This window comes from Falco peregrinus, chromosome 1 (assembly GCF_023634155.1).
Source record: "Falco peregrinus isolate bFalPer1 chromosome 1, bFalPer1.pri, whole genome shotgun sequence".
Classification (NCBI taxonomy): Eukaryota; Metazoa; Chordata; class Aves; order Falconiformes; family Falconidae; genus Falco; species Falco peregrinus.
In genome coordinates this window covers 60,213,720-60,241,608 of record NC_073721.1, presented here as the reverse complement: position 1 = coordinate 60,241,608, position 27,889 = coordinate 60,213,720, and the positions used below count along the sequence as shown (strand labels likewise).

The 27,889-nt window shown below is 46.5% G+C and overlaps 2 protein-coding genes across 13 annotated transcripts; one reads left to right on the top strand and one right to left on the bottom strand.

The window, feature by feature from the left end:
* Positions 1-703: 703 nt before the first annotated feature.
* On the bottom strand, positions 704-24,551 carry ATG13 (autophagy related 13). Of its 12 annotated transcripts, none has more exons than XM_055806662.1 (19): positions 24,221-24,548; positions 23,531-23,585; positions 18,691-18,817; positions 17,780-17,860; positions 17,011-17,130; positions 16,489-16,535; positions 15,785-15,925; positions 14,675-14,715; positions 14,025-14,121; positions 13,577-13,675; positions 12,740-12,830; positions 10,232-10,330; positions 9,008-9,118; positions 7,766-7,899; positions 6,446-6,563; positions 5,669-5,746; positions 5,232-5,348; positions 4,649-4,777; positions 704-3,693 (listed from the first exon to the last, which is right to left on the bottom strand). In XM_055806662.1, exons 3-19 carry the CDS (start codon positions 18,757-18,759, stop codon positions 3,616-3,618), a joined length of 1,650 nt encoding a protein of 549 aa, XP_055662637.1. In that variant the 5' UTR covers positions 18,760-18,817; positions 23,531-23,585; positions 24,221-24,548; the 3' UTR covers positions 704-3,615. The 12 variants fall into 12 exon arrangements, with proteins under 12 accessions (XP_055662637.1, XP_055662648.1, XP_055662659.1 ...); XM_055806673.1 differs by having other exon boundaries at positions 18,691-18,772; XM_055806684.1 differs by lacking the exon at positions 23,531-23,585 and having other exon boundaries at positions 6,479-6,563; positions 24,221-24,550.
* A 238-nt stretch (positions 24,552-24,789) lies between these two features.
* On the top strand, positions 24,790-27,247 carry HARBI1 (harbinger transposase derived 1). The gene is made up of 2 exons (XM_005236362.4): positions 24,790-25,852; positions 26,446-27,247. Exons 1-2 carry the CDS (start codon positions 25,183-25,185, stop codon positions 26,820-26,822), a joined length of 1,047 nt encoding a protein of 348 aa, XP_005236419.3. The 5' UTR covers positions 24,790-25,182; the 3' UTR covers positions 26,823-27,247.
* Positions 27,248-27,889: the final 642 nt, after the last annotated feature.

Here is a 27,889-nt window from a genome sequence, read left to right as displayed (position 1 = left end):
TAACCAGACACCCTTGACACTGCAGCTTAAATCAGCAGTTCTATTTACACATCAGATTTTTACTGTCTTGTTTTTCCTTCAGAGGAAAGGGGTTAGCACCTGCATAGGTGTTTACACAGGGTTAACTTCAAGCCATGCTCGAATACAGCTGTTTGGTTATCGGACAGGCATGGGCTCTGTGCTGCAGCGCTGCTCCTCCACCAGCCCTTCCTGCTGCTGGGACACCCCCACTCCTCCTTTCCACAGCAGAGTAGTTACTTCTAACTCTTCTATCAGATCAAAACATTCTCACGCCCCTTTTAAGCACGTGGTACCAACCAAGTATGATGAAAATTCTGCTGGTGTTTGTGTTCCCTGTTCCCACCCCTTTCTTTTGGAGAAGAGTTAATATTCAGCTGTGGTAAAACATCCAGCTAATTCTGTTTCCCAGCTCACCAGGGCCAAACCCTGTGGGAACACTGCCCACGCCTGCCTTTGGCACCAGCCCGTTCTGTCTCCTCCTCCCGAGCTGCCTTCCAGTAGGGCGGTCTCACCAGGATCCTGCTGACTACTCCAACTGGAAGTGTTTTATTCTCTGGAGGCAGCAACCTGCTCCATCCTGTGCGGGCTGGCGGGCAGCTCTCTGACCATCCCATTTCCCCGAGGAGAAAGAGGGAAGGGCCGGGACCATCCCACACCTGTCACTACGCAAGAAAGCAGAGCGTTGCTTACGTAAAAGTTTTATTGGAAAGTTCTTGAATACTTGAACTACAGTGGAGACTGTTTCTGGAACAATACAATGGAAGAGCCTTCCCCTTCACCCAAGGTGTGTGTCAAGCAGCAGCTACACACGTGCTGTCCGTACTACAGGAGTGAGCAGACAGCTGCTACAATAAACAGCCTTCCTAACGCGATCGGTGGCAGGCACAGCAGCAGCTAGAGCTTTCCTGAAGCAGAGCATTTGTGCAGCGGTCAGGGAACCCTGAGCCCAGATCTGGTGCCTGTGTATTGAAACTGAGGAATGTCCAGGCAAGAGGCACATAATGCAGCCCTAGAAAAATCTCTCGATTGCTCTGGCCGTCCAGCTCAGCGCTAGCGGCTTATACAGGCAGATTTCCAGCCTTTTGAAGTAGAAAAAAAGCGTGCCACGCTGACATCATGCCTTATGAGATGGGGGAGCTGTAACCATGTTAGGAACTGCACCAACAAACGAGCACCCGGATTTGGCTCGGGGCCCTCCCGGACAGGACCAGCAGGACGGGGTGCTCCTGCCATGCGCCACCCGCCAGCGTGAGAAGGGGACAGCAGCAGCACCGTGTGCTTTGCAGCCCAGATGGTATCGCTGCCCCGCGCAGAGCTTGGACATGAGGAGAAGGTGACAGCAACCAGCCACCTGTGAGCTACTGCCTACCAGGGAGCAGAGCCCAACGGCCTGAGCAGGGCTGGCGGGAGCCAGCTGATCCATCCATTCCTTGTGTTCCTGCCCCCTTCTGCAACTCCTTCCACCTGCAAAACAAGGTGGCTCGAGTGTTTGTGAAAGCCCACGTAACTGAAACCCTCTTGTGAGTTGCTTACCTTGGAAGCTTTCTTCCATGTTTGTGCCTTGATTTTGCAAGGCCTGTGCAATTTCCGTGTGAGGCTGCTGACAAGGTGAATTGGTTGAGTAAGCTGAAGGGGTTCTGGGGGGTAGTTCTCCTCCACGAAGGCTCTCACCCAGAGTTTCAGAGCTCACGTGGCCTCCCACCAAACACATCGCTTGACAAAATATGTGGTTAAGTTCCAAGCATTGTGTTGCTCTGCCCTTACAAGGAGCTCTGTTCTGCAGTGGGTTCCTTGCTCTAGCAGTGGCACAGAACTAGCATTCTAGAGGAGGTGGGGTCCCCGGCCGCTGCTAGCAGCCTCGTTCAATTAAGAATGCAGCGAAGTTGAAGAAGCTGCCACATCGCATTGACTAGAAGGCTGCTCACTCAGCCACTCTAAGGAAATGGAGATGGTTCCTCAGTGCTGAGGCAACACAACCCCACTTCTGGAGGAAGAAAGAAAAGGTCTTTTAGGACAGTAAGGGGTCTTGCAGTTGCCCACTCTAGTTACACATGGGAGGAGGAGGAGAGAGAACCACAAGACCACCTGCCTTAGATAAGTTTCTGCTTAGTGTCACTGTTTCTCCTCCCATCCTTACATCAGGCAAAAGACACGCAACAGCCACATCAACCACAGAGCACTGCCAGCCAGTCACGCTGTTGACAGCCAGATCATTACAAAAATAAAGTGTCAGCTAATCAAAAGCCAGCTGATTAAAAAGTACCGTAAGCTCCCCAAAAATGTGCTTCTTTAAAAGAAGCTGCCTTCTGAACGGCTGAAGAACACCGCGCATTCACCCATGCCTATCAGAATACAGCTTTTTACCAAGTCCCTGCCACTCCCCTCCACTGCTGTGTGCATTTCATTCTGTCAGAGGGCCCTGACTGGGTGTAACGGACACTCGGCCCCTAAACCAGAGTACTGTATTAGAATAATCCAGTCTGTCTTAGAAAATAAATATCTTGGATATTCTCTTGCAAAGAGAGACCAGTCTCACTGGCCAGGGTTCCATGGCACACCTGCTGTCTGCCGTGATCCAGGGCAGAATGACCCGCACTACTACATGAAAATGGAACATCTTTTAAATATAGGTTTCTTTAAAAGCAATAAATATTTCTTGATTCTTAAGATCATCTATTAACCATAAAGCAGGAGGGTTCGCAAGGGTTAGAGGAAAGAATCTTAGACTAAGACTCCTAGTTACATAACCCTAAAGAAACGGGATTCCTAGTATTTACAGGTACATTTCAGAGGCAGAGGCTATGAATTCAGCATCGTCACAGCTGCTACGTGCAGGCGTGCCAACAGTCAGCACTGGTCAACGCGGCATGGCCGAGTGTCGGCACGCTCGGGCAGGAAGTGCGGGAAGCGCTCCTGCGGTGTCATTCCTGCTGATCAGCCAGGTAACAGTGGCCTCCCCAAACGCCCGTGCAGAGACCCAGCTCCTCGGAAGCAGGAGAACCAAGGGAGCTGTGTGACGCAGGTCCCAAAGCTGACGCCTCTCCCCGGGCTCCAGGCACTCACGCTGAAGTCAGGATGGAATGCCCCGTTCTGCAGAAGGGATCTCCTGGACTTAAAAACTGTTGAATCTGCTGAACTCACAGACCCTGGCAATGAGCCAAAGCTTTCTATGCTCTAACAGGGTCGGAGACTGTAGGAAAACGTCTGTTAGCAAGAAGCTATACCTAGGGAAACTACACCACAGGGCCTCTGGAGGAAGAATATGGGAACTCTTCACAAAGCCCCTCCACACAGAACAGAGACTGAGGAGAAAATAAGTTTCATACATCGGAGTCTGACTTCCCGTGTCCCTACCGAAGTCTTAAGATGCAGAACTGGCTGTGAGCAGGAAAAGCGGTCCAGAACTATGCGGTGGTGTAGTCAAGGAAGGTCAGCAGACAAGCTCTACCTGCTGTTGAAGAGAGCAATCTTGGTGGAAGGAGCTAGTCAAGGTGAGACAAAAGGCAGGGCAGAGGCAATAGGGAGAGTTGTTGACATCATTCTCCAGGACACCTTGAGGTGGAAGAACTACTGCAGCAAACCTGGGGAGCAGCTTCACTGCAAGGTTTCTACAAAGGCATCAAACTCTTTGACATTTTTCTCATGGACTGCCAGCTTCTCTGGCAACGAGTCCTAGAAGGGTGAAGAAGGGTGCGGATCAGGGTTCATTCACAGCAGATAAAAGGAAGCTTTTAATGCACACTCTAAGGTAAAAATTTTGTCTGGGAGTCACGCAACCCCTCTCCACCGCCCTGGGCTCCCCTTCCCACCGGCAGAAACCCAGGAGTCCTCCGGCAGCATCCAGCAAGTGGCCCTGAGAAGGGCACTCTGCCCAGGGCGTGTTTGCTCTGCAGGCACAGCAGGCGCGCGGGGGCCTCGCCTCGGGCAGTTCCCACCACCAGCTGCAGCACAGCCACCTGCCCGTGCCACTGCCTTCATCAAGTCACTCGCAGCTCTTGGCCTTCACCTTTCATTTTTCCCCATGCTGTGTTACAATGCCCGTGAGCCCAGTGAGCACGCACCCAGACGGGACTTTGACCAGCCACACCAGGACGTTGTCTCTGCTCAGGCTGCGAGATCAGGCCTAGTTTGCCACTGTTTGACACGCCAGAGGCAGGGTTAGTTTTGGGGGTTTCACTAACAGCCGCAACAAGCATGTGGCAGCAGCTTTCAGCTTGAAGATAAACACACCAGTTTCAGGGGCTTTGGCGCACCACAAACAAACTGGCATTTGTCTGCAGCATGCGGCGATAGGACAAGGGGCAATGTGAACTAAAAGAGGGTAGATTTTTTTTTTTTTTTTTTAAACAATGAAGGTGGTGAGATACTGGCAGAGGTTGCCCAGAGAGGTGGTAGATGCCCCATGCATGGAAACATTCAAGATCAGGTTGGACGGGGCTCTGAGCAACCTCATCCAGTTGAAGATGTCCCTGTTATCGCAGGGGGGTTGGACTAGATGGGCTTTAAAGGTCCCTTCCAACCCAAACTATGCTATGATTCTATAAATATACTACTTTTTTCAAACTAGAAACAGGGAGAGCATTGTAAGTATATATGATTCCCACAAACAAATTTCAGGGTTCCATACCAAATCCTCTGCCATGGACTGTGCTCCAATGTCAATGGAAAGGCTGCTGAGCTGAGGGGGGTTCTGAAACTCACGGTAAAATGTCCCCAGGTCCATTGGAAGAATGTCATCTTTCGAAAATGCTGGTTTCTAGAATCAAAGATACTGCTGTCAATTCCCATTCTGAGACACTGCTTCCCCTTTTGCCACAATCTCAGGTAAAGTCATTACCTGCAATCAGTAAACATCATGGCGTTACAACTGTTACCGCAATAATGCAGGTTAAATAACAGCCAAGATCTGCTCTTGCCTGAGCACCTAGAAGAGAGCATTTCCTTGGAATCTGGCTCCTTCAGGCACTAGAGGGAGGACACCAAGCCCAGGTGTTGGTAGGGAACTGAAAGAGTATTTAATTTCTAGCTGTTGGTTCTGCATATCAGTGTCTTTGCAGTTTTGGGGCTATCAAGCTCTAGCTTGGGACAGTGCATCATGGGTCTTTTCCACCCCCGTTGAAAACTGCTCTTACACCATTTGCCATTGTACCGGCACCTGAAGCCCATTTAAGATGCAGGTGTGATGTGAGAACACTGATGAGGGCACTTACAAAGTCAATCATTACAAAGTCATCATGGGTGTTCCCTGTGCTGCTGCCACTGGAACCCTCCGAGTGTAAGCTGCCTTGTAGAGGAGATTCAGTTTCTGGGGATTCAGGAGGATTGACCTGGCCAAGAAATCAGAGATGGTGAGTACCGCTCTTATGATCACATCTGTCTGTGCATTTTGACGGGGGGGGGGGGGGGGGGGGGGGCGGGGGCAGTTAGGAGGTTGGATGATAGAGATACTACGGCAGGGGCAGCAGACACATACTGTTATCTGTATGTCTAGAGAGCCCAAGACTCAACATGGGAAACTTCTTGAAACCAAACAAATCTGAGTAACTAGTCCTTTGCTCAAAAAACAAAGTGTATTCAAGGTAGGGAATAGCATGGATGTAAAAGGGATGCTGAGAAGGCACGTATTATACCTCTGGAAGAGGCTTACCATGGGGTCGTTATCTTCCAGCTCAACGTTCTTGGGAGCAAACATGGCAAAAGGAATGTCTAAGTTGGCCATGGTCACCTGAGGAGATTCAGCAAACAGAATTTCACTAAGATGCTCCGCTTACCCAGCACAGAAAAGGATACTGAAAGTCTTTGTCAGGCCTGCTAAAAATTGCCCAAGATCATGTCAGCAGTTACGCAGGAGGCTGACAACCTTATTTAAAAGGCACAGAATAGAGAGATTGTACTCAGCTGGCCTAACGCCGATACATACCCTGAGGCAGGATTGCTTATATACATCTTGTGTAATACAGGCAAGGATTAACGAACTGCTGCAGATTCAAACAATTCTCCTTCACCCATCCCAAAGGCCTACAAGAGCAGCCCTAGGAACTGGCCAGACCAAGCTGCCCTAGCTCAGGTTAAATGCTGGCTTACTGGTGATGGGCTGCTCTACTGCACGTCCCTTTGAGGAAAGGGAGCTTGCTACCAGTTTATGAACCTGTGGTAGCGGCAGATCACTGGGAGATTCACGTGGAGCCTCAAGTCTTCCGTACCCAAATAGGGTGTTGGCGAAGTGGGGCAAATTCAATGGCTGCCACATCCCAAAAAGGATTTTAGGAAAACAAGCCTATGACAAGACCTCACAGGGAAATGCAGCAGGCAGGAACACACACTCTCAGTCTCTGGGGTTGCCCTGGCACTGGGGTGCTTTTTGCTCCTCTGCGTAGGCACAGACGGGAGATGGTGCCCTCTCATAAGATCTGTTGCTAGTTACCTGGTTAATGGGTTTGTTGACAAAAGCTCCCACCTTCCGGATAAAGATGGTCTCCAAAAGGTCATGTGGGGAGCCACACTTCCCTTCGCTGCTGTTCGATACTGTTTCTGTGTCCTCACTGGGGGAGGAAAATCGACTAATTAGTGACTCACGGCACAAACAATATAGACAAATCGCAAGCTTTACAGGACTCCTTTGTTTTTCTGGGCTTACTCCCGGTACTGGAAGAAGGACAACAGAAATCTCTGTCCGTGTACTACACGTTCCTCCTCAGTCATGAGCACTAAAGGGAAGTGGGACGCTTCTGGAATCAGGTTTTTGTTTAAAGTTGGATGAAAGCTATTTAGTTGAACAAAAAGCTGCCACCAACAGAAATAGGCTTTTCTTTTTGGAGATGGGACTTTTAACTTCAGAATACGCATGTTCACAGCGATTCCTGTTCATCACTGACTTTTTCAGTAAGCCAGTAGTCACAGATCTGTCAGGAGGTAAGGGCAAGAACCAGAATTGTATCTGTCGCTCTGTTACAAAGGCAGCAGCCTAATACATTGCAACAGCTGCTGCCACTATGATTCATTCACTGTATGGCTACTAGTTATTTCTATGACCTGGCTTTTTTTCCTCCCACAGCTATTCAGAACTTTAAAACAAACAAACAAATGCAGTTGAATTTTCTGGCAAGAGGACTAAAAGAGCACATCCAGGGAAGTGCTAGTGCTGCTATGATTTTTGGTTTCCTCATAGCAAAATCTCTGCTTAAGGTATTTGACTCAGAACTGTGTGACCCCAAAAGAGACTTCACAAGAAATAAATATGGTGAACAACAAAAAAATTCATTAGCTGAGAGGGAGATTTAAGATTCAGGACAGTTTGAGATTGCGTTGTTTCATTTTAAGTAACTTTGCGCCTAAAATTTCTTAATGAAGCAGTGAACAGATTTGTGGTAATTAGAACTGGTTTTGCTAACAATTCAGGTTACGTGTCTGGAGAATTTAAGACTCACTTGTGAGCTTAGTTCACCGTGGTGTTTTACACTCAGGAAAAACAGTAGAAATATTAAGAAAGATAAAATTGACAATAAAGTTGACATAACAGAAGTTGCAAGGATGTTACTGGGGTGAGCAGGTGTAAGTAGATGGGCAAGATCATTGCTTGGAGAAAGGCTGAAAAAGCCAATTGGAGAAAGCTACTAGTTTTGGAGGACGGAAAGACAGTAGTTAAGCTACAAGCAATAGATAAAAATGGGAAAACAAAAAGTTTTCTCTTAACAGGATTATACATGGGCTAGCACAAGTGCTGGATCATCTAAAACCAACCTACCTACTAGAAGGAGTAGCTGCTGAGTAGTGGACTCCATCCAGTGGGGTGCACATCCTCTCTTGGTCAGCTTGAGTGCCATGTGCTGGCTGGCTAGGAGTTGGGGGAACTCCCCCCTCTTTGCCTGGACCAATGAGCTGGGATGGAGAGAACAGTCAAGTTAGAACTCAAAAGCAGGCCAACACCGCCGTGCAACGCATTCTGTCAAATTGGGCCTAAGTTGTGGGGGTTTGGGCATATGTCTGGGCTCTAGCCTCCACAAGGCTGACAGAGGTGTCAAGTAGGAGGTGATCACAACACAACCCTCCTTACTCCCTTCCTCTTCTACCACTCTCCATTTCAGGCCTGACTTATCCTGCAGAGCTCTCTGGCCACAGGTCCTCTGCTGCAAGGAGAGGAAGGGGTAAAAAAAAAAAAAAGTATAATAAAATCATATCCTCTTGCTACAACCTTATTTCTTTCTACAGCTTCCTGAGCAGGGGAAGCGCAGAGGGAGGTGCCAACCTCTCCTCCCTGGTACCCAGTGACAGGGCACATGGGCATGGATCAAAGCTGTGCCAGGGGAGGTTTAGACTGGACATTAGGAAATGTTTCTTTACCAAGAGCGTGTCAGACACTGCAACAGGCTTCCCAGAGGGGCGGTTGATGCCCCAAGCCTGTCAGTGTTTCAGAGGCATTTGTACAATGCCCTTAACACTGTGCTTTTACTTTTGGTCAGGCAGTTGGACTAGATGATTGTTGTAGGTCCCTTCCCACTGAAACACTCTATTCTGCCATCACTGTGTCAGCAAAACTGGCGTAGCAGCAGCATCACAGGCAGAAAAAGACTTCTGTCAGCTCCCCTTATTTGTCTGATGAATGGCTGCAAACAGGCTGACGTGGGCTGTCAGTGTATCTGTCCTACGCCTAGGCTACGGCGCTGTGCGTGGCCAGCTACGGGGGCAGCAGCTCTGCAAGACAGCCCCAGCCTGGACCGGCAACATGCTGGTGCAGGCCAACAGGTCTGGCGCCTGCTCTCCTGCCACAGTTTTTCCATACAACCCCTACCCCAGTAAAGTCAGCGATGCTGAGGAACCAATTCCCAGCTCCTGTGCAAGCTGTGCTTTCCCTGTATTTACCTCACATTCTTTTCATTCCTGACGGATGGGATACCCATGCATGTACTAGTTTCAAGGCCTCGCTCAGATGTAGAGTGACACACACGGTTGCAATACCGGCCACGCTTGTTCTACCCTCTACAAGTACCTGGTGAGGGTGTGCAGCATTCAAGCCACCAGCAAAGAGTACGGGATACCCCATGTCAGCTGATCCAACTCCCAGGGCAGCAGGCTGATAGGAAAGACGAGAGCTGGAAAGCTAAGAAAGAAGAGAAAAAACAAGAAGGGCAAAGGGAGAGGAGAGAGGAAGGGGAATGCCCCACAGCCTGAGTAATCATCAGTCACTGAAGGAGGAACAAGAAAAGTCAGAGGCACAGCACAGCGTTTCAGGCTGGCAGAAGGACACTAGGTTTCCATCGGAATCAACAATGAAGGTTATTACTCTAAAAGGTTCTTGTTGCAGGGGACTAAGTCCGGGCCTTGATGAGCAAACAGGACTGGTTTGCTACATGCACAGGAGAAGGCTGTGCAAGAAGGCTGTGGACTGACATCCACTTGCAGGGAAGCTCTGCTCTACAGGCCTGTTTCACATACTGGAAAAAGCACAAACGCCTTCATCAGTTACTGAAGAGCCAATATTTAATATTTTTCCCCCCCAAGCAACTGTGTTATCAACTGTTCGAACCCATTCCACATTAAATAGCTGATCTCAGAGGCCTGTTCAAACAGCTCTGGCCAAGGACTGTATACAGAGTCCCATAAACATGCTGGGTAAAGAGAATTGGGAAGCTAACCCCGGTGAGATTGCTTTAGGAATGAAGTGCTGGAAGCAGTGAAACCCAGGAGAAGTTCCTTACATACCCCAGGCAGAAATCTAGCTGGTCAGATTAAATACAACATTCCTGTTTTAGCTTGCTTGACCTCAAGAGGAACAATTCTTTCAGAGCTCCGTGTGTGATGCTCCAAGCAGCACCAACGCTGACACCATTTACAGGGGTCTGAATGATCAACAGCACCTTTATTCGTGTGAGGCTAGTTAGGCTGAATGGAGCACTAATGACACTGCAGGTTCTAGGGACAACACAGGCTGTTGAAACACTCAGCGCTGTGCCTTCCTACTCGCGCCTTCCACTAATGCTCCTTGCAACAGCCGTCGGTTATCCAGGGGTGCGTGTCCTGCCTTGGGGAGGCCTTCATCTACAAAGGCACTTAAGCAGCCAGTCTTAATAACGTGCCTGGCCCGTTTTGGGTTCACCAGCCTTTCCCATGCACAACACATGTTCCACATTGTCAGATTTGTACTTTCCTGTATTTGTTCAGTCACGCCAGGACTATATCTGGCCACATATAACATATTCTATTGACAACTCACTTGATGTGAAAAGGCCAGTCCCATCACTGGGACCTTCAAGGTGTCCGTCACCACAGGAGGAGGGGTCTGAAAATGTGCCTTTGTGACAGTAAAAACAGACTGTGCACAGACACAGACACACAGAGGAAACAGGGAAAAGAGAAAGAGAGAGAGTGAGAGAGAAAGAGAGAGAGAAGGACTTCAGAGAAGAACTATGAAGAGTTGGATGAACTGAATGCTACTGAAGAGGTTTTGGCTGCAGCAGCCACACCTACACATAGAGCAGAAGCCTCAGTATTGCCAGAAGCAGGTTCATTTTGTAAAGAACTGACTTTTCCAATCTCAGTGAACCGCTCAACACAAGGTAATATTTTAGACTCCAGTGAACACTGACAGAAAGTAACTGCCAGAGACTCTGTTCCACAGCTAATTAGAATCAGCACCAGCTAATTAGCAATGAGAGGGCTGAGCAGATGCCAGAGAAAGCCAAGAGTATTTTTTTTTTCCAGTATGTACAAATTACATATCTTTCAATATTCTCCATCCATCCTCCTAATCTTCCAGCATTCTGAGGGATTGTATCTTGGCAGATCTGTGCAGATCCTACAACGAAGGGGACCCAGACTAAGGTGCAATTCAAACACGTTGATGTGAAGAGAGCCGTGTCAACAGGAGTGACGCTCCAGAAGTAAACACTGTCTCACAGAGGGTATTAAAGCAACAAGGGCAATCCAGACCTGGTTCAGTCCCATACCTTCTCCCCGTCATTTTCCTACCGACGGTTTTCAGTTGTAGGAAAGCTTCACTTCTGGGGATTACCCACGGCCAGACTTTCTCCTGCATTTTGGGCTACTCCACAACACACAGAGACATACTATGCAAGCTCACAGGGAGAAGGTAACACATACTCCCTTGTATCATGCAGGTTAGGCCTTGTTTCTACTGGGAAAGCAGGAAGAGATTTGGAAAACTTGCCTACAGAACCCCACAGTTCCCAGTATCTTCCTACATACTAAGTTATATATAGAAAGCTGGAGAAAAATTAACCTTTTTTTTCCCCCCCCCTTCTAATTTACTTTAGAGAGTATTCTGCCAAGACAGCCTTAGAATTTTAACTGTGGTAACAAGGACTGGCAGTTGCTTTCTAAATAAGTGCACAGCATATGGCGACTACGAGCCACAGGAAAAGCAAGAATGTGGGCTCATACTTAACGTGAATCCTTAAGGTTCATCTGGTTTCATAAAGCTTTTCCCCTCAGTGACAGCAAAGTTTCGTGTCCCCTGGGGAAATGTCAACTTCAATGTATTTACATACACTATTACCGTTAAGTAACACTGGCACGAGCAAGCCAGTGGAAATTGCCTTATGAAACCTTTTGCATTTAACCCATTTTGTGAAGAGGCAGAGCACAGTCCAGCCACAAACTCATCTCCTGAGCTGTGTATCGCAGAATAAGAAAAGCCTTACTCCACCAGACCAACTGTGAGTGCTGGCCGATAAATTCAACATTGCCTGATACCCTGGCACCCAAAATCCACTTGGCAGAAAAATGCTTCCTAGGAAAAGCTCATTTCTAGCTTATTCATACAGTAGAATACATTCAGCCAAAGCAGTCATACTAATTCCTCTGGAGCAGTGAAAAGACCCATAGAGAATTCCTGCCGTTTGGAACAGCATTCCAATTATGCTTTAGTCTACGTTTCATATCAACAGCAAAAGAGTTTCAGAATCTTTAGATTGTCTTTAAGGATCAGTAGAGCCATCTGCTTGGCTGGACAACAAGGCAGGACATTCCTGAATATTTAAAGCTATAGGACAACTGCAGATCTGGCCAAGTCTTCAAAATACAGAACTGTAGAGTCAGATATCTAAGGGCAGCAAAAGGAGAAGGAATTGGAGTTTCTACTTTTTTAGATTCAGAAGGAAACTGTTATCCATTTATTTTAAAATTGAAACTTAAATTTGCACGGGTAGGTGGAAGTACAGAGTATTAAGTCTTTAGTTCAATACTGCGACTCAGTTTGTTTGCTAATACTTATTTCTGCTGCCCCAACTAGCTTTAGCAGCAAATACTGCTTTTGTCATTTTCCTGCTTTCCCATTCTGCAATGCAGAGAATATGACTGTGTTATAAGCTCCTTCCTGATATTTCAGTGTTTCTTTCTCAATGTGTCTGTTACCTCTACTTACACTGCCTGCCATTGATCTCTTGAATTCCTCTTCCTGCAGTATCGGTATGTGAATGTATAAGCACACTGCTATCCTCTTCAAGCACATCTCAGCCCAGCTGCAGAAGCAGGTTCTTTCAGTCTCTCCCAGTAATTCAGTATTTCTAGTCCCCTAGCATTTTGTTGAAATTAGCATCTAACTAGGTTTTACTCAGAGTATAACAATATAGATAACGCACACATTAAATTTTCATTAGCAGCGGGAGGCCGCCTGTTTGCACAGTAGGTGATGTAGGAGTACGCACACTACCCTAACAGTGACTCTTCTATCTAGGAGTAAAAAGAGCCTGGTTTCTCCTACCTGAGATGGAGGAGAGGTGGAAAAAGACGTGGTACACACTTCTTGGGAATCTTCTACGGAGGGGTATACTGCACCATTGTCCTCACCAGCTCTAAAGCAGCAAGAAAAGAAAAGCTTTCTAACTGAAGTATTCCTTAAACAAATAGTAAAACACACTGGGACAAACACTGCAGGGAGGTTGAGAGTATTTGGGTGGAGGTGAAAGGAGAATTATAATGCCAGCTCTCATCTACTTGGCAGAACCGAGGAAAACAAGGTGTGAAAACTTGAACTTTCCGCAGGTGCTCCTCTGCTACCCTCACATAGAAACACTTCCTTCTTTTTTTTTTTTTCAACTAAAGGTTTTGTTACACCAGCTAATGCTACTGGCTTTGGTGTTTACAGAACAACTGTCAAACACTGCCACCGGTCCCGGTCTGAGTGCCCTCACTCACGTGCATTTTAGAGAAGACAAATGTCTCACCTACAAAGAGAAATTAAACTCTGATCTTTCCCCAGTGGAACTATCTGGAGACTCATGCTTCTGTACACACAGTTCTACAGCAGGATTAACTGTTACACTTTTAAATTCCCAAAGGCAGCCAAGGTTAAACATCCTTTGTGTCCAAGTGCTTCTGTAAGGAACTGGGGAAAATACTGGGGCTTGCTGCACTCAGTCTTCTAGATGTGAGGAGAAAAATGTCACCCTTCCTCCTAGGCTCAGCCACGTCACTATGACTGACTCTAATCCTCCAGGCTCCCTTCCCATGCAGTCAGCACACAGTGGAAAAGGCTCTGTATTTGGGCATAACTGATGCCTTCCCCACGGCCCGTGACTTCAGCTCTGTATTTCCTCACCTGTAATTGCAGGGGTGCATGGGTGAAGAGCTGGGATAGGGACGGTCCACAAAGTGATCAATGATAATCCCCATGATAGGAGGGGTCCTCTCAAACTGCCTGCAAGGCAACAAGCAATGGTGTTATTGGCTTTTTCTCTCTACTCTCAACCCAATTCCTGGTGCCCTGACAGAAAACCCTTGTGCCTGCTGGTGGGACCACAGCATCTTTACAATTTGGCCCTGCCATTCCAAGCATACATCAACAATCTGGAGTTCTAGAGTCTGGCTCAGGGCTACCCAAATACTTCTCTGGCTGCAAGACTTAAGCATGAGAGAGAGTATTCTCCATAAAGGAGAATCTCAGCAGGAAAGGATAAGCAGAAGGGAAAGGCTGAGGGGCTCATAATATGAGGGGTTTAACAGTACATTATTGTAAAGCAGTTTCTAGCACGATCGCGTTTTCTCACCTGGTTGACATGAAAGCGAGGTTGATTCTGTAGGCACAAGACAAAGTGATGGTGCCCACTGGGGTACCCACTGTCCCAACACGGACTGTCTGGAAACCTATAAGGTTAAGGAATGATTATCTGTTTCACCGATTATTTATGTTCCATACTTTTCTATTCTGAGGCTACTCTATCTTATTTCTATAGTGTTTCCATTATCCCCTGCAATCTGAACTCTAAAGACACAGAGAACCTGTAACAAAATGGCAGCATTAGGTTGCCTGCTGGGGGGCTTCATATATAAAACTTGTGATGTCGCTTCCTATCTTGGTCTAAAACAATACTCTGAAAAGTGCTGCTTGTTCCCGAGTAGATCATCATCTCCTTTACCAGTCCTGCCCCTTATCAGCATGCTTCCATATACTCATTTCAGTTCCGCAACACTCAAGTCACAACAGCGATCACCCAATTTTGTCAATCACCCTATTTTGTCAAAGTACCACCATTATACTGGTCACCTTATGACACAACCCTTCACTGGTAGATCCAGATGAAAAGCATACCTAAACCTCAAACTTAAATTTTCCTTGTGGTACTTAGGAATAGAAATAAATAGCTAGCCAGTGTGGAAAACAGTTCTGCTCTAGTATGTGTGTGTTGCCTATTTATACCTTCTCCCAAGCCACTCAGTTGCACTTCACCAAAATATATCCTGCAGGAAAAGGAAAAAGAAAAGGTATTAGGTCCATTTGAGACATGAAATTAAATAAGCAATAAAGATATGTATAGCATTAAGAGTTGAAAGGCTGGAACCACTTTTCCTTTTTAGGAAAAAAGTGGCTAGAATGCCCACGTCAAAAAAAACTTCCAGCTACTTCAGAGGAAGACATGTCAAGTAAAAAGAAAAAGGAAGAGAAAACAGTAGTCCAATCAGAAATTTCTCTTTTAAGTTTTTTAAGCCTCTGAGGCAAGTCTATGGTTCAGAGCAAAAATGCGAAGTGACATAAAACATCATGGACAAGTCTGAGTCTAAAAGCTGCCACTCATCACACAACACAGAAGATTAACTGTGCTGTAAAGAGACCTGCTCTTAAGTATATGCCAAACCAGCAATGGAGGCAAAAATAAATGGCTGGGATTTCTTTTTAAGTTTCTTTTTAAGTTCTCAGCTGTGCAAACTTAGATTTAGAATCACCTACATTAGCTATGCAAACATGTCAAAGACTTTTCTCAAAGCTAAAAACAAAGGCTGGAAGGTGATAACCACGAACCACAAGCCAGTCAGATCTCACAGGCTAAACAGAGTTGACCTCAGTAGGCGGATGAGTAAACTGCAAGAACTTCATGAAATGGAGCTGAGGACGCATCTTTAAAATGGAATAGCAGGAGAGAGTCTGAAACTATGCTGCAAAAGCATGCAGTACATTTATGGGCAACATGGACAGGCATGTCTCAAATACGGGCCAGACACTGAAGAACTGGATGTGAATAAGCAATTTAACCAGTGCTTGCATGTAGAATTTTTGTGCTCTTCTCAACACAGTTGGAAAAAAACAATACTTCACAGCCTGTGCTTAAGTCTTTCTTTCAGTGGCTCAGATGGAGGCTATGAGGTTACACACAGCCCAAAATTCTCTTCTGCCACTCGCGAGTAGTAGTTAAATCCAAATAGTTTAAGTATATTATCACTCATCCCTTTTTACCACGTTTGCAGCTGCACTGTGCAAGTCTAGAGTCTCTGCTGTTTGTATTTCAAATGGGGAATTTCATATTCTGTTTACCTGTACAATATTACATATTCATGGCCTTGTTTCCTTGAGAGTCTGTAGGCTGGAGTTACCCTGGTTATAGCAAGCAAAGACTTCAGCAGCAGAGACAGCCTGTTGTATACGGTGTATGAAACTTTGATTTCTTTGTCACACCTACAGAACACAAAAGGAAAAAAATTAAGTCTTTTGCTCCCAACTAAGTCGTTTGGTTTTGTTTGTTGCCTTTCTTTTTTTATTTATTTTTTTGTTAAATAAAAATGAGGCTGGGCCAATTGTTTAATGTCAGTTTTACTGCCAAAATGATAAAATAAAGCCACAGGGTGGCTACCTGTTATTGACCAATCAGCTGAGAGTCCTATTTCAATCTAGTCACCTGATGTAAAAGTATAGGCTGAAAAATGCCATCCAGCCTTCTACTAGACAGAAACAACTTGTATTAAAAACATCTGTTGTTCCTGAGTATGTGAAGTCTTGTATCTGAAGAGGCATACTAGTTGCAATGGAAGAACGAAGAAGGAATAGAATTACTGGTTTATTTTCTCAACATCAACATTGACCAGTTTGACTGCTGCACTGGACCAAGAGATGACTTCCCTCTGAAGTGTCCCAGGACACACAGCCAATATGGGCTCATCCATCATCATGGATTGAGCACATTTCCCCATTTCACCAGCTACAATGAACACACACTAAGAAAGTGTGAAGGGTGCGCTTACTTTTCATTCATTTCTAGACACCAAATTTCCAGCTCCATGGAGTCCCCCTGGATCAGAAAAAGAACAACAAACAAAGGCTCATTTCAGAACACAAAACTTTCCACATCTCATTAATGACCAGCAACAGACACACCTCTCAATTAAGATGTTTCTCCTGGTCCCCACTTTCTTGTAATGCAACAACAGAAAAAGGTGCAGTGGAAGTCTCACTGCACAGTTAGATGACCTGAGGGAACACCTTCCTCAGAATGGCTAAGCTCTTCATGGTCTAAGAAGCTAAATTGTGCTGCTCTAGCATTTGTGCGTTTGGCCTCACATATTTACAGTGTATTGCTTCTGTTAAACAACACATATATTCTCATTTTTTATAGATGAATAAATATATATTCATCAATATATAAATGAAGATATTTTCATGTTGCCTTGAACTAAAGGGCAGGAGCTCTGGTAGGTGAGTTAAGATTCAAGTAAAAAAAAAAAAAAAAAAAAAAAAAATCGGCATCATTTTGACTCAGTTCTCACCTCTGAGGTTTTGAGAGAAATCTCCACGCACATAGACCGTCCAACAGCGGGTAGTTGTCCTGCCAGGGCTTTCTTTGCTTCATGAGTAACTTCTGGTATATCTTTGATTGCTAAATTGAACTGCAGAATGAAAGAGAAGATTCAGGTTTTTTTATTTCTTTTAAAAACTGCCTAATGGTATACTGCAGACAGACTCATAGACCCGTATATAACATACTAGGTCAGTGTCCACTGAAATATTTATGAAACAAAATTCCCACATGGGCTCAGGCTTTTCACATTTGCAGACATTTCCTTGGCTGCTAATTCAAACGTTTTTCTTGTTCCTGCCATAAAAATCATGTTCCTTTTCCCCCACTTGAGTCCCTATCTTCACCCACAGAGTATCCTGAGTCTCTTCAGTTTCAATAAAGCCCATTACTACAAAGTCCTGAACGGCAGAGTTGCAAACCTCTGACAGAAAAGAACTCATAGCCCCACCCCCTGCAAATCTTGGAAATGTGCCTTAGCTGGCAGGAGTTGCCGAGAGGTATCATTTATCTCTTCTCTAATCAGTCCCAAAAAGCCCAGACTGACATCTTGCATGTGAACAACAACAAAAAACCCCACACTGCCCATGAACATAATTGAATGCAGCAGTTATTCTATGAATAGTTATTACAGTCTGCATGACTATAACAACTGCATTGTGCTCTCAAAACATGTGCGCAGGAACACACACACAAAAACCCCAACAGTTATGGAGTTGCTTTGAAAAACATGACTTTACCCAGTCAGAGCCTGTTGGGGAGGATGATGATCGGGTACAGATTTTCTCTCCAAGTCGGGCCTGGACAATTACTTGTACCGTCTGGAACAGAAAGGTAAAGACACTCATGTTCTGAGCTTAGCAGAGCCTTCAGTTCAGAACCTGAGCTGGACAAATTCCAAGTAGAAAAAAATGAAAGGGCTGACCAGGACGTAGAGAAGTAGAGTTTGCTATGCTAATCTTAATGTCTAAACAATTAAATTATTACTATAACAGGTAAATTTATTCCAGACAGAAAACCATTTTAAGTCGACCTTTCTCTGTAATAACATGAAGAAACAAAGTCAATTTTGTGATCACAAGTTGCATAGTCTTCAGTAATACTGAAACAAAATTTTACAACTACACCCTGAACCTGGACACCTAAATGAAAGTGAATCTGTACCTTTATAACACAGCCGTTGTCAGACTATCTACTTACATCTACGTACCAAGTCAGACCAAATTTTGTAATTACTTACAAACATAACTCAAAAGAACATTCTGGTACCGCTGCTTTTGGATGTAATACAGAAATTTAGATAGGCTGAAAAGAAAGAGTGGAGTCCAACAGAAGGCACTACCTAACAGCTGGATGGTTAGATGTGTGCAAAGAACCCCAAAGATGGCAAGGTATTAAGTCTCTGTAACTGATTCTACAGCCAGACACTCTGGGGAAAGGAAGAGGATTTGAAGGCAGAAAAAAGGGGAAAAGATGCTTCTAGTTATTCTCAGGAATCTCCTAATTTTGACAGCAGCTTTTCTTGCTTTGGTCTTTAGCAAAAACAAAAGAACAAAAAAACCCCAAACCCCAACCTTGTTCTCTAGCCACAGCAAGAACAGCTTTTCTTAAACAGGAGAGGCGTTTGCCCATAAGGAAAAGAAAAAGTTACCTTTAAAGCAAAAAATTTGATGAACTTGTCCAGGTCCTTCCTGTCCTGGGAACTGAGATCAGTGTCCATTGCATATGGCAATCTGAAATATAGCACAGGCGCGGCAATGAAGTCTTCCTTCAGGTTTCTGTTTGGATTTCAAGATTTCAAAAGATTTTGCCATTAGAGGCTACAACAAGAGAAATGATAAGCACCAAAGCCCTCTGCCTGTCAAAATCCTAACATGCCAAGAACTTTGGGGTGTGGGTGTGAGGTATAAACGCGCATTAATAGTTTATCTGGTCAGTGCAAGAGATACTAGAAAAGAGACAACAAAAGGGGCTCACAAATAAAACTGGGTATAAGTTCTGCAATTTTGCTAGCTTAATTAAAAAGAACAGAACCAAAAAAATCCAAAACACCCCAACAGCACGGTGACTGGAATCTATACCAAGTTATCCATCAGACATGGCGGCCTCTGCTTCAGAAATTACCTATCTTCAGTTATCAGCACTGGTCAAAACCAAGCCGAACAGTTTTCTTCAGTCTGAAACTCTAAAACCAGTACTCCAGTGGTATTTCAGCAGATATGGAAATCTATATAACCAAGCATTGTTAGAATGGGCTACGCTGCTTCTTTACTTCCAACAAACAGTACTTGGAGTAAACCCGTACAGCTACAAATTTACCTACAACCAAATGAAAAGACATTTTTGCCAAGGGATTAGACCCAAATCCTTTGTTCACTTCTCTCGAGAGCTCTGACAACAAATACTTAGTTCCCACATTCACACCGCCTTGTTTTCCAAAATACAATTGTTTCCAGCAATACAATGAACTTGCACAGTGCCCGAAACAAGGCAGGGCAAAGCACTAATTAGATTTCTGCCACCATCGTGTCACATGGCCTAAGATAAATCACAGGTTTTCAGTCTCTCGGTTTCTTCACGTCTAAGTGAATAATCATACAGAGACCTTGGGGAGGAATGCCTTAATTAGTAGCATTAATTGTACTTCTTGCTCATAAGCCTTCCAAGTATTAATTCACTCTTAATTCCTGTTGCTGTTTTTGTTTTGAGACAGCTAATCAGCCCGAAGCAGCTTGTCAAACATCACATATTTACGGAACGCGCTGCTCATCACAGAAATGTTGAGCATCTAAGGTCAGTGAGCATGAGTAGCTGCCACGCACAAGGTTACTCTACCCAGTGCTCACTTCTAAGCAAAGACTGAACTTGCAGCAAGGTATGCTGTTTATACAAATTAAAGCTTAGCAGGATGAAGGGGCTAATAGCCCTGTTCACACAGAAAAATATCATCTTTCATGACTACATGCACATCCAGAAATTCTATTTAAACTATCTCACTTAATAGCAGTTTATGCCTACTTTATGTAATGCTTTAGAAGCATCATCCAAGAAGGGCTGCTAGATAACAGCACTGCAATTTATAGAGCATTTTGTAGAGAGTGTTGCTTTCTAAATGACTCGATAAAAAGCAAGCTGGACATCTAATACGGTTGCAAGTTCCTAGACTACATTCATACTGCATCTCCTAGCGCTGTACTGTTCTCATTACAAATTGTAATTTAATTTGAGAACTAACAACACAAGTGATTCAACATTAGATGCACTATCAAATTATCCTTTGGCTGTTTTAACCGCCTCATGAAAACCATTATACTTTCTTTCCTTGCCTTTACCTTCACTAGACAGAGATTACAGATCTTTTTCTACTGGGGGGGAGGGCTGTAAAAGGAAGTCAGCACTTAAAGCACTAGATACTTAACTGATGTGCCACTCAAAAAAACCCCAAAACTTTTAGTACAGATGCTTCCCAGTACAAAAAAAATAGGCAAGAATGACCCGTTGTTATTCTTTTGACTTAAACCAAGTAAAGCACTGTAAAGGTTGAGGGGACCCAAGATCTACAACAAAGCCTGACTGATACGGGCGATAAAATACTGCATTAAAAAAATTGAACTTTTTCTCAGCGAAGAGAATGCTGACATTTAAATAGTACAAGAAAGCAAATTAGCTTTTAATGTGAAAAGGAGTGAAAGGCTATTTCTATGCAATCCCTGGAGAAAGATGCAAGGAAGTATATATAACCTGATGGTATAGGACAGCTGTCAAATGAAGCACCTACATTTGCCTTATAGGGCTGGAAAAGTATTCTGGTATCGACTACTGCAAGGCATTTGTGAACGAATGGAGGCTCACCAGTCTGTTAGGAAAGGAAACGAAGCAGATCATCAACGTGGTTCTCTGTGCAGTACAGGCATTAGTTCTAATGATTATATACCCAAACAATTCTAAAGAGGAGAGAAACAGCCACCAGAGCCACATCTTAGGTTCAGAGTTCAAAGCACGAGTGTTTCATCACTCTGCCCTGCTGCAGCACAATTGGGATTCTCCCTGCAAGATCTCGAACTATCTGTAACATTAAACATTTGGAGATTCATACTCTTACCTCTCAAGCTCTAAATGCCAGCAACTGTTGACTCACCAGAGCCTAAAGCAGAGCAGAAAGTATGAGGCAAGTATGTAATTTCAGGGGGAAACTGGGACCTTGGAATTCAGCTCCCTGATGTGTCTAAGGGCTGTTATTTGATGACCACCATCTCTTTTTTGCAGGAGGGCCTCTGGTGATTACCTGAGATCTGCTAAGGCTTAGAACAGTGTTCACCTTTAGAATCATTCTTGCTAAGAGTCAAGACATTCTTGCTAAGAGTCAAGATGGGCCCAGAATTACAGCAAATGTTTTATTTACAAAAATGCCTCAGTACCCTCAGGTTAGCTGCCACCAGCTGGTCTGAACAGGAAGGAAATTCTTTAAACTCAGTTCCACCAAATTCAGCTTCTCAGGTCCCGTAGTGTGCAGCACCAGCACGGCTCCTTGTTAAGTGCCAGTATCTGGGCACATGCTTAGCTCAAGGAAGACACTGTCTAATTTTACACCGAGTAACAACTAGAAGGAAATAACCTTTGGTCTAGGTTAGAAACCCACAGATGACTGATTCCCCCTCAACCACATAATCGCTTAAGTAAACTGATAACTCACTGCTTTAGCCTTACATGTAGGCTGTTCATGTAAACACAAGCACCTTGGCCACACAGCTTTTTGCTTTGTCTCCCTCTTCCTGCAACATCCATTTTCATACTTTTGCCTTTATTTACATGCCTGTCTCCACTTTCCTCCAAACAAAAAGGTCAGAGACAGATGTTCAAAGGAGAACTGCCACGTGTGACTCCTTCCGACTAAAGCCTTATTCTTTCTCACAGGCTCAGGAGGCAGAGAAGAACAGCAGGCTTATCCAACAGTTTAACATCTAAATATTGTGCCTTATATACTCTACTGGTATTTATACTCTCCTTCTCCAAGGAGGAGGACACATCAGCACAGGCTGATGGCACCGTTTGCATGATGCAATGAACTGCCAAGAGCCCTCCCCTTCATGCCTCGGTACAGCCCAGAGAAACTACAGCTACCAGCATGCCACGCTCAGCCCGAACCCGCGCACACTGTAACACCTGCAAACCCTTGCATTACAGTACGCGTTTCATATGCGGGAGTTTAGCATGCGCGTCTGTTTGACACTCACGTATGTAAATGGGAAAGGAGCAGAAGCACCTGACACGTACCAGGCATTATTGTTGCTGCTGGGGAAAGTATATACAGGCTGCTTCCATCACTTCTCTCTGCGATTTCACTCTGAGCCACGGCAACTGCAACTTGAAGTCACCGTGCTTTCCTTTCAAACACGTATTTAGCAATGCAAGATAATTATTCGTGCTTCCTATCCCAAAGTAAAACTAAAAACCAGAAGGGCTGCGGCTGTAAGGAAAGAGCCGTAGGCAGCTCTCATCCCAGCTGTACATTCCTGGTTATCTGACTGTGACCCCAGACCTGGCTCCTTGTCCCTACTCTTCCAGAACTTCTTTGTTAATACAGGATGCAAATCCAGTCTCTGAGGATGTCCGATGTGAAGCTCCAGAAAATACTCATTGAATCATGCAGGTAAACAAGAAGCACATGGAAGTTCTTGAAGCTTTTAATAGAGTGCCTTTGATAAATAGGCTCAACTGCCAAGAAAAGCTTTCCTAAAACAACATCCCCTTCAACGAGCAAGAAGCTTCACGGCAAGCAGGTATTTTGAGCACATTAACAAGCAACCATAAAAAGTTCTCCATAAAGACAGTGCTCTGTTTTAAGGCTGGGCCTTACAAGTCAAACTCCAGTATCCTACAATTACTTAAAATTAATCTCCATTTTGCCTTCTTAGTAGGTTAGTCAGAAAACTGGGGAGAGGGAGGGAACAGTTCTAAATTTTAAGGTGTGCCGCTCTCATTCTTCAAAGTTTATGAATATTTTTTTTTCAAGGAGAAGACTAGAGTAGATTCCAGCAGAAAAGCTGTTTCACATAACTATTCTCATGAAATCAAGAACTCTTTAGTTCACTATATGGTTATATTTTGACTGATAAAGAGGTAATTTTTCCAGCTGATCAGGAAATAGATTTACTTCATAACCAGTGACTTCCCAGCTTAGGAAATACTTTACTGAAGCCAGCACTGCCAGCTCCACTGGCTTAAAAGCAAAATTAAGTAATTCCAGTTGACCGGCAGTAACATCCTGTACTTCCCCATGGTCTAAAAATGGTGTCAGTTCAAAGGTCCATCCTCTTACTTTGTTTGTCAGGCCGAAGTATACTAAGACTAAACCAGAATCTGCTTCTACGTACCCTGTACTACAACCACCAACATAATCACCAGGTCTCAACTTTTGTGTGAATACATGTTCAGAAAAATAAGGTGATCCTCTATGATCCTTCTGTACATCTAAATACAGCCTGGCTCACCTGAACGAGTTATTTCTTGCCACAAGAAGGAGGGATCCACCAGGTCAGGCCACTCCTGCAATAATTCAGAAATGCTCTAAACTTCATTTGCGCAGTCAACTAATTTTCAGCTGAGGCTGTAATTTACCACCGTTCTCCTCCTTACAACACGCCTAGTCACACCACTCTTGAGAGTTTTAGGTAGGCGGTTTGTAGGCTTAGGCCAAAGCATCCCTTCTGCACCTGTTCACAGCCATGGAAGGTCTCAGCTCCCACTGAACAGGTGGGAATGACGCTGGCGATGCCCTAAGAGCCACAGCTCCAGCCGGAAAGCACGATGTGATGATTTGCGAACCCCTGATCTTTCCTAAGACAGCAAACTGACACATTACGGGAAAACTATACAACAGGCGGTAGGGTATGAAGGTCTACCATTTCTAAGGGGCTCTGAAGCACTTTAATTTTAAAAGACACCACCTGAGCGGGCCGCATCCCCCAGCGGCGGGGGGGCACGGGCGGCCGCTAGACGCCCGCACGGCTGCGGCAGGCCCGCACACAGCCAGCGGCCAAGCCAAGCCACGCGGAGACACGCAGCCGCGGCTGAACACCCGATCCCCTCCCCCGCCAAGGGCCGCCCGCCGCTCCCGGGCTCCCACCGCCTGCGCGCGCGGCCCCCCCCCGGCCCCGGGACCCCCCCCCGGCCCCCAGTACCTTGGCGGGGGCGGCAGTGCTGGCGGCGCGGCGGCTCATCCCGCGGAGGCCCGGCTGCCCGAGGGTCCCGCCGCCCCGCGCCCCCGCTCGGCCCCGGCGTCTCCTCAGCGCCTCGCCCGGGCACGGGGGGCCTGCGGCCCCGCTACCGGCGACTCCGAGCGGCGGGGGAGCTAGGGGTCCGGCTGGCCGCCCTCCTCCGCTTCCTCCTCAGCCCCGGGGCCCGGCGGGGGTCAGCGCCGGTGGGGGCGCGGGGCCGGCGGCGGAGGTTGGGGCTGCCGCCGCCTCAGAGTCGCGGCCTGCTCGGCGCCGCCATCGCGGCCGCTGTTTGTTTTTATCCGCTGCGGGCGGGCGGGCGGAGGGAGGTGCCTGCGTGTCCGCGGCGGCACTTTCCACACGGAGCCGCCCCCCACGCCTGCTGGCCGCGCCGCACCGGGGCGGGAGCCCGTGGCCGGGATAAGCGGGAGGCGCCCGCCGCCGCTCCCGCCGGGAGCCCCTCGCTGTGGTGAATCTGCCGCCGCCAACGCGGGGCTGGGGCGGCGGGGGCCGGGCCGGGCGGCGGGCGGTGAGGGCTGCCTGCCGGCGGGAAGGGCCCGGCGGGGCGGCTCCGCTGTCCCCGCAGCGCGCCGGGGGGCGGCGAGGGGCAGGGCCCGGGGGCACCGGGCTGCCGGCGGGCCGTGGCTCCGCGGGGCCCGGGGCCGGCTCCCCAGCCCGGGCAGGCCCCGGCAGCGGCAGGCCCGCTCCCGCCAGGCAGGGCCGCAGGGCTGTCGGCGCCGCAGCGAGCCCTGGCCGGGCTGAGCAGCAGGTACAGAGAGATAGAAAGAGACGTGCTGGGGAACGTGCGGGGAGCGGGGAGGCTGCCCGGTGCAAACCGCGCTGAGTGAGGCTCCTCCCTTGGCTTGGCGCAGGCGAAGGCGCGGGGCAAGCCGTGTAACGGGGGCTCCACGGGCCCCCGGCCCCTCGCCATGGCCGTACCTATCGCCGTTCTGGACTGCGACCTCTTGCTCTACGGCCGCGGACACAGGACTTTGGATCGCTTCAAGCTGGAGGATGTCACTGATGAGTATTTAGTATCCACGTATGGCTTTCCCCGACAGTTCATTTACTACCTGGTGGATCTGCTGGGAGCCAGTCTTTCTCGCCCTACACAGCGGTCCAGGGCCATCAGTCCGGAGACGCAGATACTTGCTGCCTTGGGTTTCTACACCTCCGGCTCCTTCCAGACTCGCATGGGGGATGCTATTGGCATTAGTCAAGCCTCCATGAGCCGCTGCGTTGCCAATGTAACCGAGGCGCTGGTGGAAAGAGCCTCCCAGTTTATTCACTTTCCTGAGGATGAAGCTACCGTCCAGAGCCTGAAGGATGACTTTTATGGGCTGGCAGGCATGCCGGGAGTGCTGGGGGTGGTGGACTGCACCCACGTGGCAATCAAAGCGCCAAATGCTGAGGACCTGTCCTACGTGAACCGAAAGGGTCTCCACTCTCTGAACTGCCTGATGGTGTGTGATGCCAGAGGAGTCCTCCTGAGTGCAGAAACACACTGGCCAGGCAGCCTGCCCGACTGCACGGTGTTACAGCAGGCGGCCCTCACAAGCCAGTTTGAAACAGAGCTACATAAAAATGGCTGGCTGCTTGGTAAGTCAGTTTTTCATCATTGTTTTCTGTGGAAAGTCTGTTGGCTCCTTATTGAGTCTAGAGCCTCTGGGCAAAAGCAATATAAAGTAAATCAAAATTTACTTTTGATTGCTTCCCTGAAAATGCCTTGAGATTTGCGATTCAGTTTGGACCATCTCTTAGAAGTCTAGAACGGTAGCTTCCAATCTGTGTTTTATGCAGTCTGATTATTACGTATTAGCTTAAATTCATTCTGTTGAGCACCTGTTTTCAGAATTCTATGCCTTTCTAGGCTGAATTTTGCAATTTTTAATTCTGTGTTGGGTCTTAGTCCAGCTGTCTTTTGCTGTGTTATGTAGCAAATGGATTATCTTCAAACTCTTCTGTGTTCTTCCAGCATTTCCCTGCGTAAATTTGAATGCCTTTATTTTGGTTTTTGTGACATTTGTAAATGTGTGTTATTGTTGCTCTTTCACGCTTTCTCATGCCTCCTGTTTTAGTGAGAGATATAAGTTATTCCGTGTCTGCAGTAGCAGAAAATCAAGGGTCAAGAGCTGAAATCTGTGGTTCACTCTAGGTGTGTAACCTGTCCTCCTCCTTTCCACTGCTAATAGGTGACAGCTCCTTCTTTCTCCGAACGTGGTTGATGACCCCGCTGCATATCCCTGAGACACCAGCTGAGTATCGTTACAACATGGCACATTCTGCCACTCACAATGTCATCGAGCAGACATTCAGAACCATTCGGTCACGTTTCCGCTGCCTGGATGGGTCCAAAGGCACCCTGCAGTATTCTCCAGAGAAATCCAGCCACATCATTCTGGCCTGCTGTGTGCTTCATAACATCTCCCTGGAACACGGGTTGGATGTGTGGTCTTCACCGGCCACAGGACACATGGAACAACCAGAAGAAGAGTACGAGCAAATGGAATCAATGGACTCAGAAGCCTGTCGTATTCGTCAGGAGCTTTTACTTACTCATTTTAGCTAATGTTGTGACAGAGAGAAAGCTTCTGACGGTTCATCTGGGAGGATATATGGAGCAAATATGCCCCTTCCTCTTCTTTAAGTTTGTAAAGACTAAGGAGAAATTTTACCCTCTTCATTTCAGGCGGTATTCTGAACTTCTCTCAATCTCTCCAGAGATGCAATTTAATAGCTAAATTTTTACTGTCATGATGCTTAGAAACTCCCCTTTCTCCTGACTTGGAGAGCAATGTCTAATGTGAGAGCAGCGGAGAAACTTGGGAAATTGAGAATGATGTAAAGCCTGTAAAGCCTTGCACTGTTTTACAAAGCAACAATTCTTTGCCACTTGGTAACCCAAGCCACTTATGATTGACTTTTAAACAGTAATTCACACAAATTAAACTTCCTTGTGGGCTCATGCTATGAATTCATGAGCAGCAAAGCAAACATTTACCTTTTTGTTTGCAGGTAAAAATTCTTGCTAAAAAAAAAAAAAAAAGACATTTTGCAGTTTTGCATACCTCAGAACCTAGCGATTCCTATTGAAAGCTGACAGCTGCATTCTGGGAGGGGTCTGGTTTTTTGCTGGTACACACCAGTGCTTGCACGTAGCTGGAAGGTCAAGAAGGGCTGAACATTTCTTCTTTCCCAAAGGGATGGGAGAAGATGTTAAGCTATGTTTGACTCTGCCAGTTACTTAACAGATAGCAGGAAATAGGCTAGTGAGTGTAAATCTAGTTCTTGCTAGATACGTCTGCCGTGACAGAAAACTACTTACCTTGTTGGCTGCTGTGAAAGAAATGGCAAGGGTCACAAAAATGGAACTGATTGTAAAAGCTCTCCATCTAGATCGGAGCTGAGGTACGGAAAGGCTGCTCTACCACTGCTGGCAATCTACCTGTTCAGTGGGGAAAGATGACTAATGCACGCAGTGGTTGCTGCCACAAGCCTGGGAAGTTTCCTGGCAACGTTCGCTTTCCAAAATGTGTGGGTGTTTCCAAGGGTCACTTGACAGCAGTCTGAGAAAATTCTGTTTCTTAGACATTGTTTACTAGGCAGTAAATGAAACAAAAGTGGTTGGGGATGCAG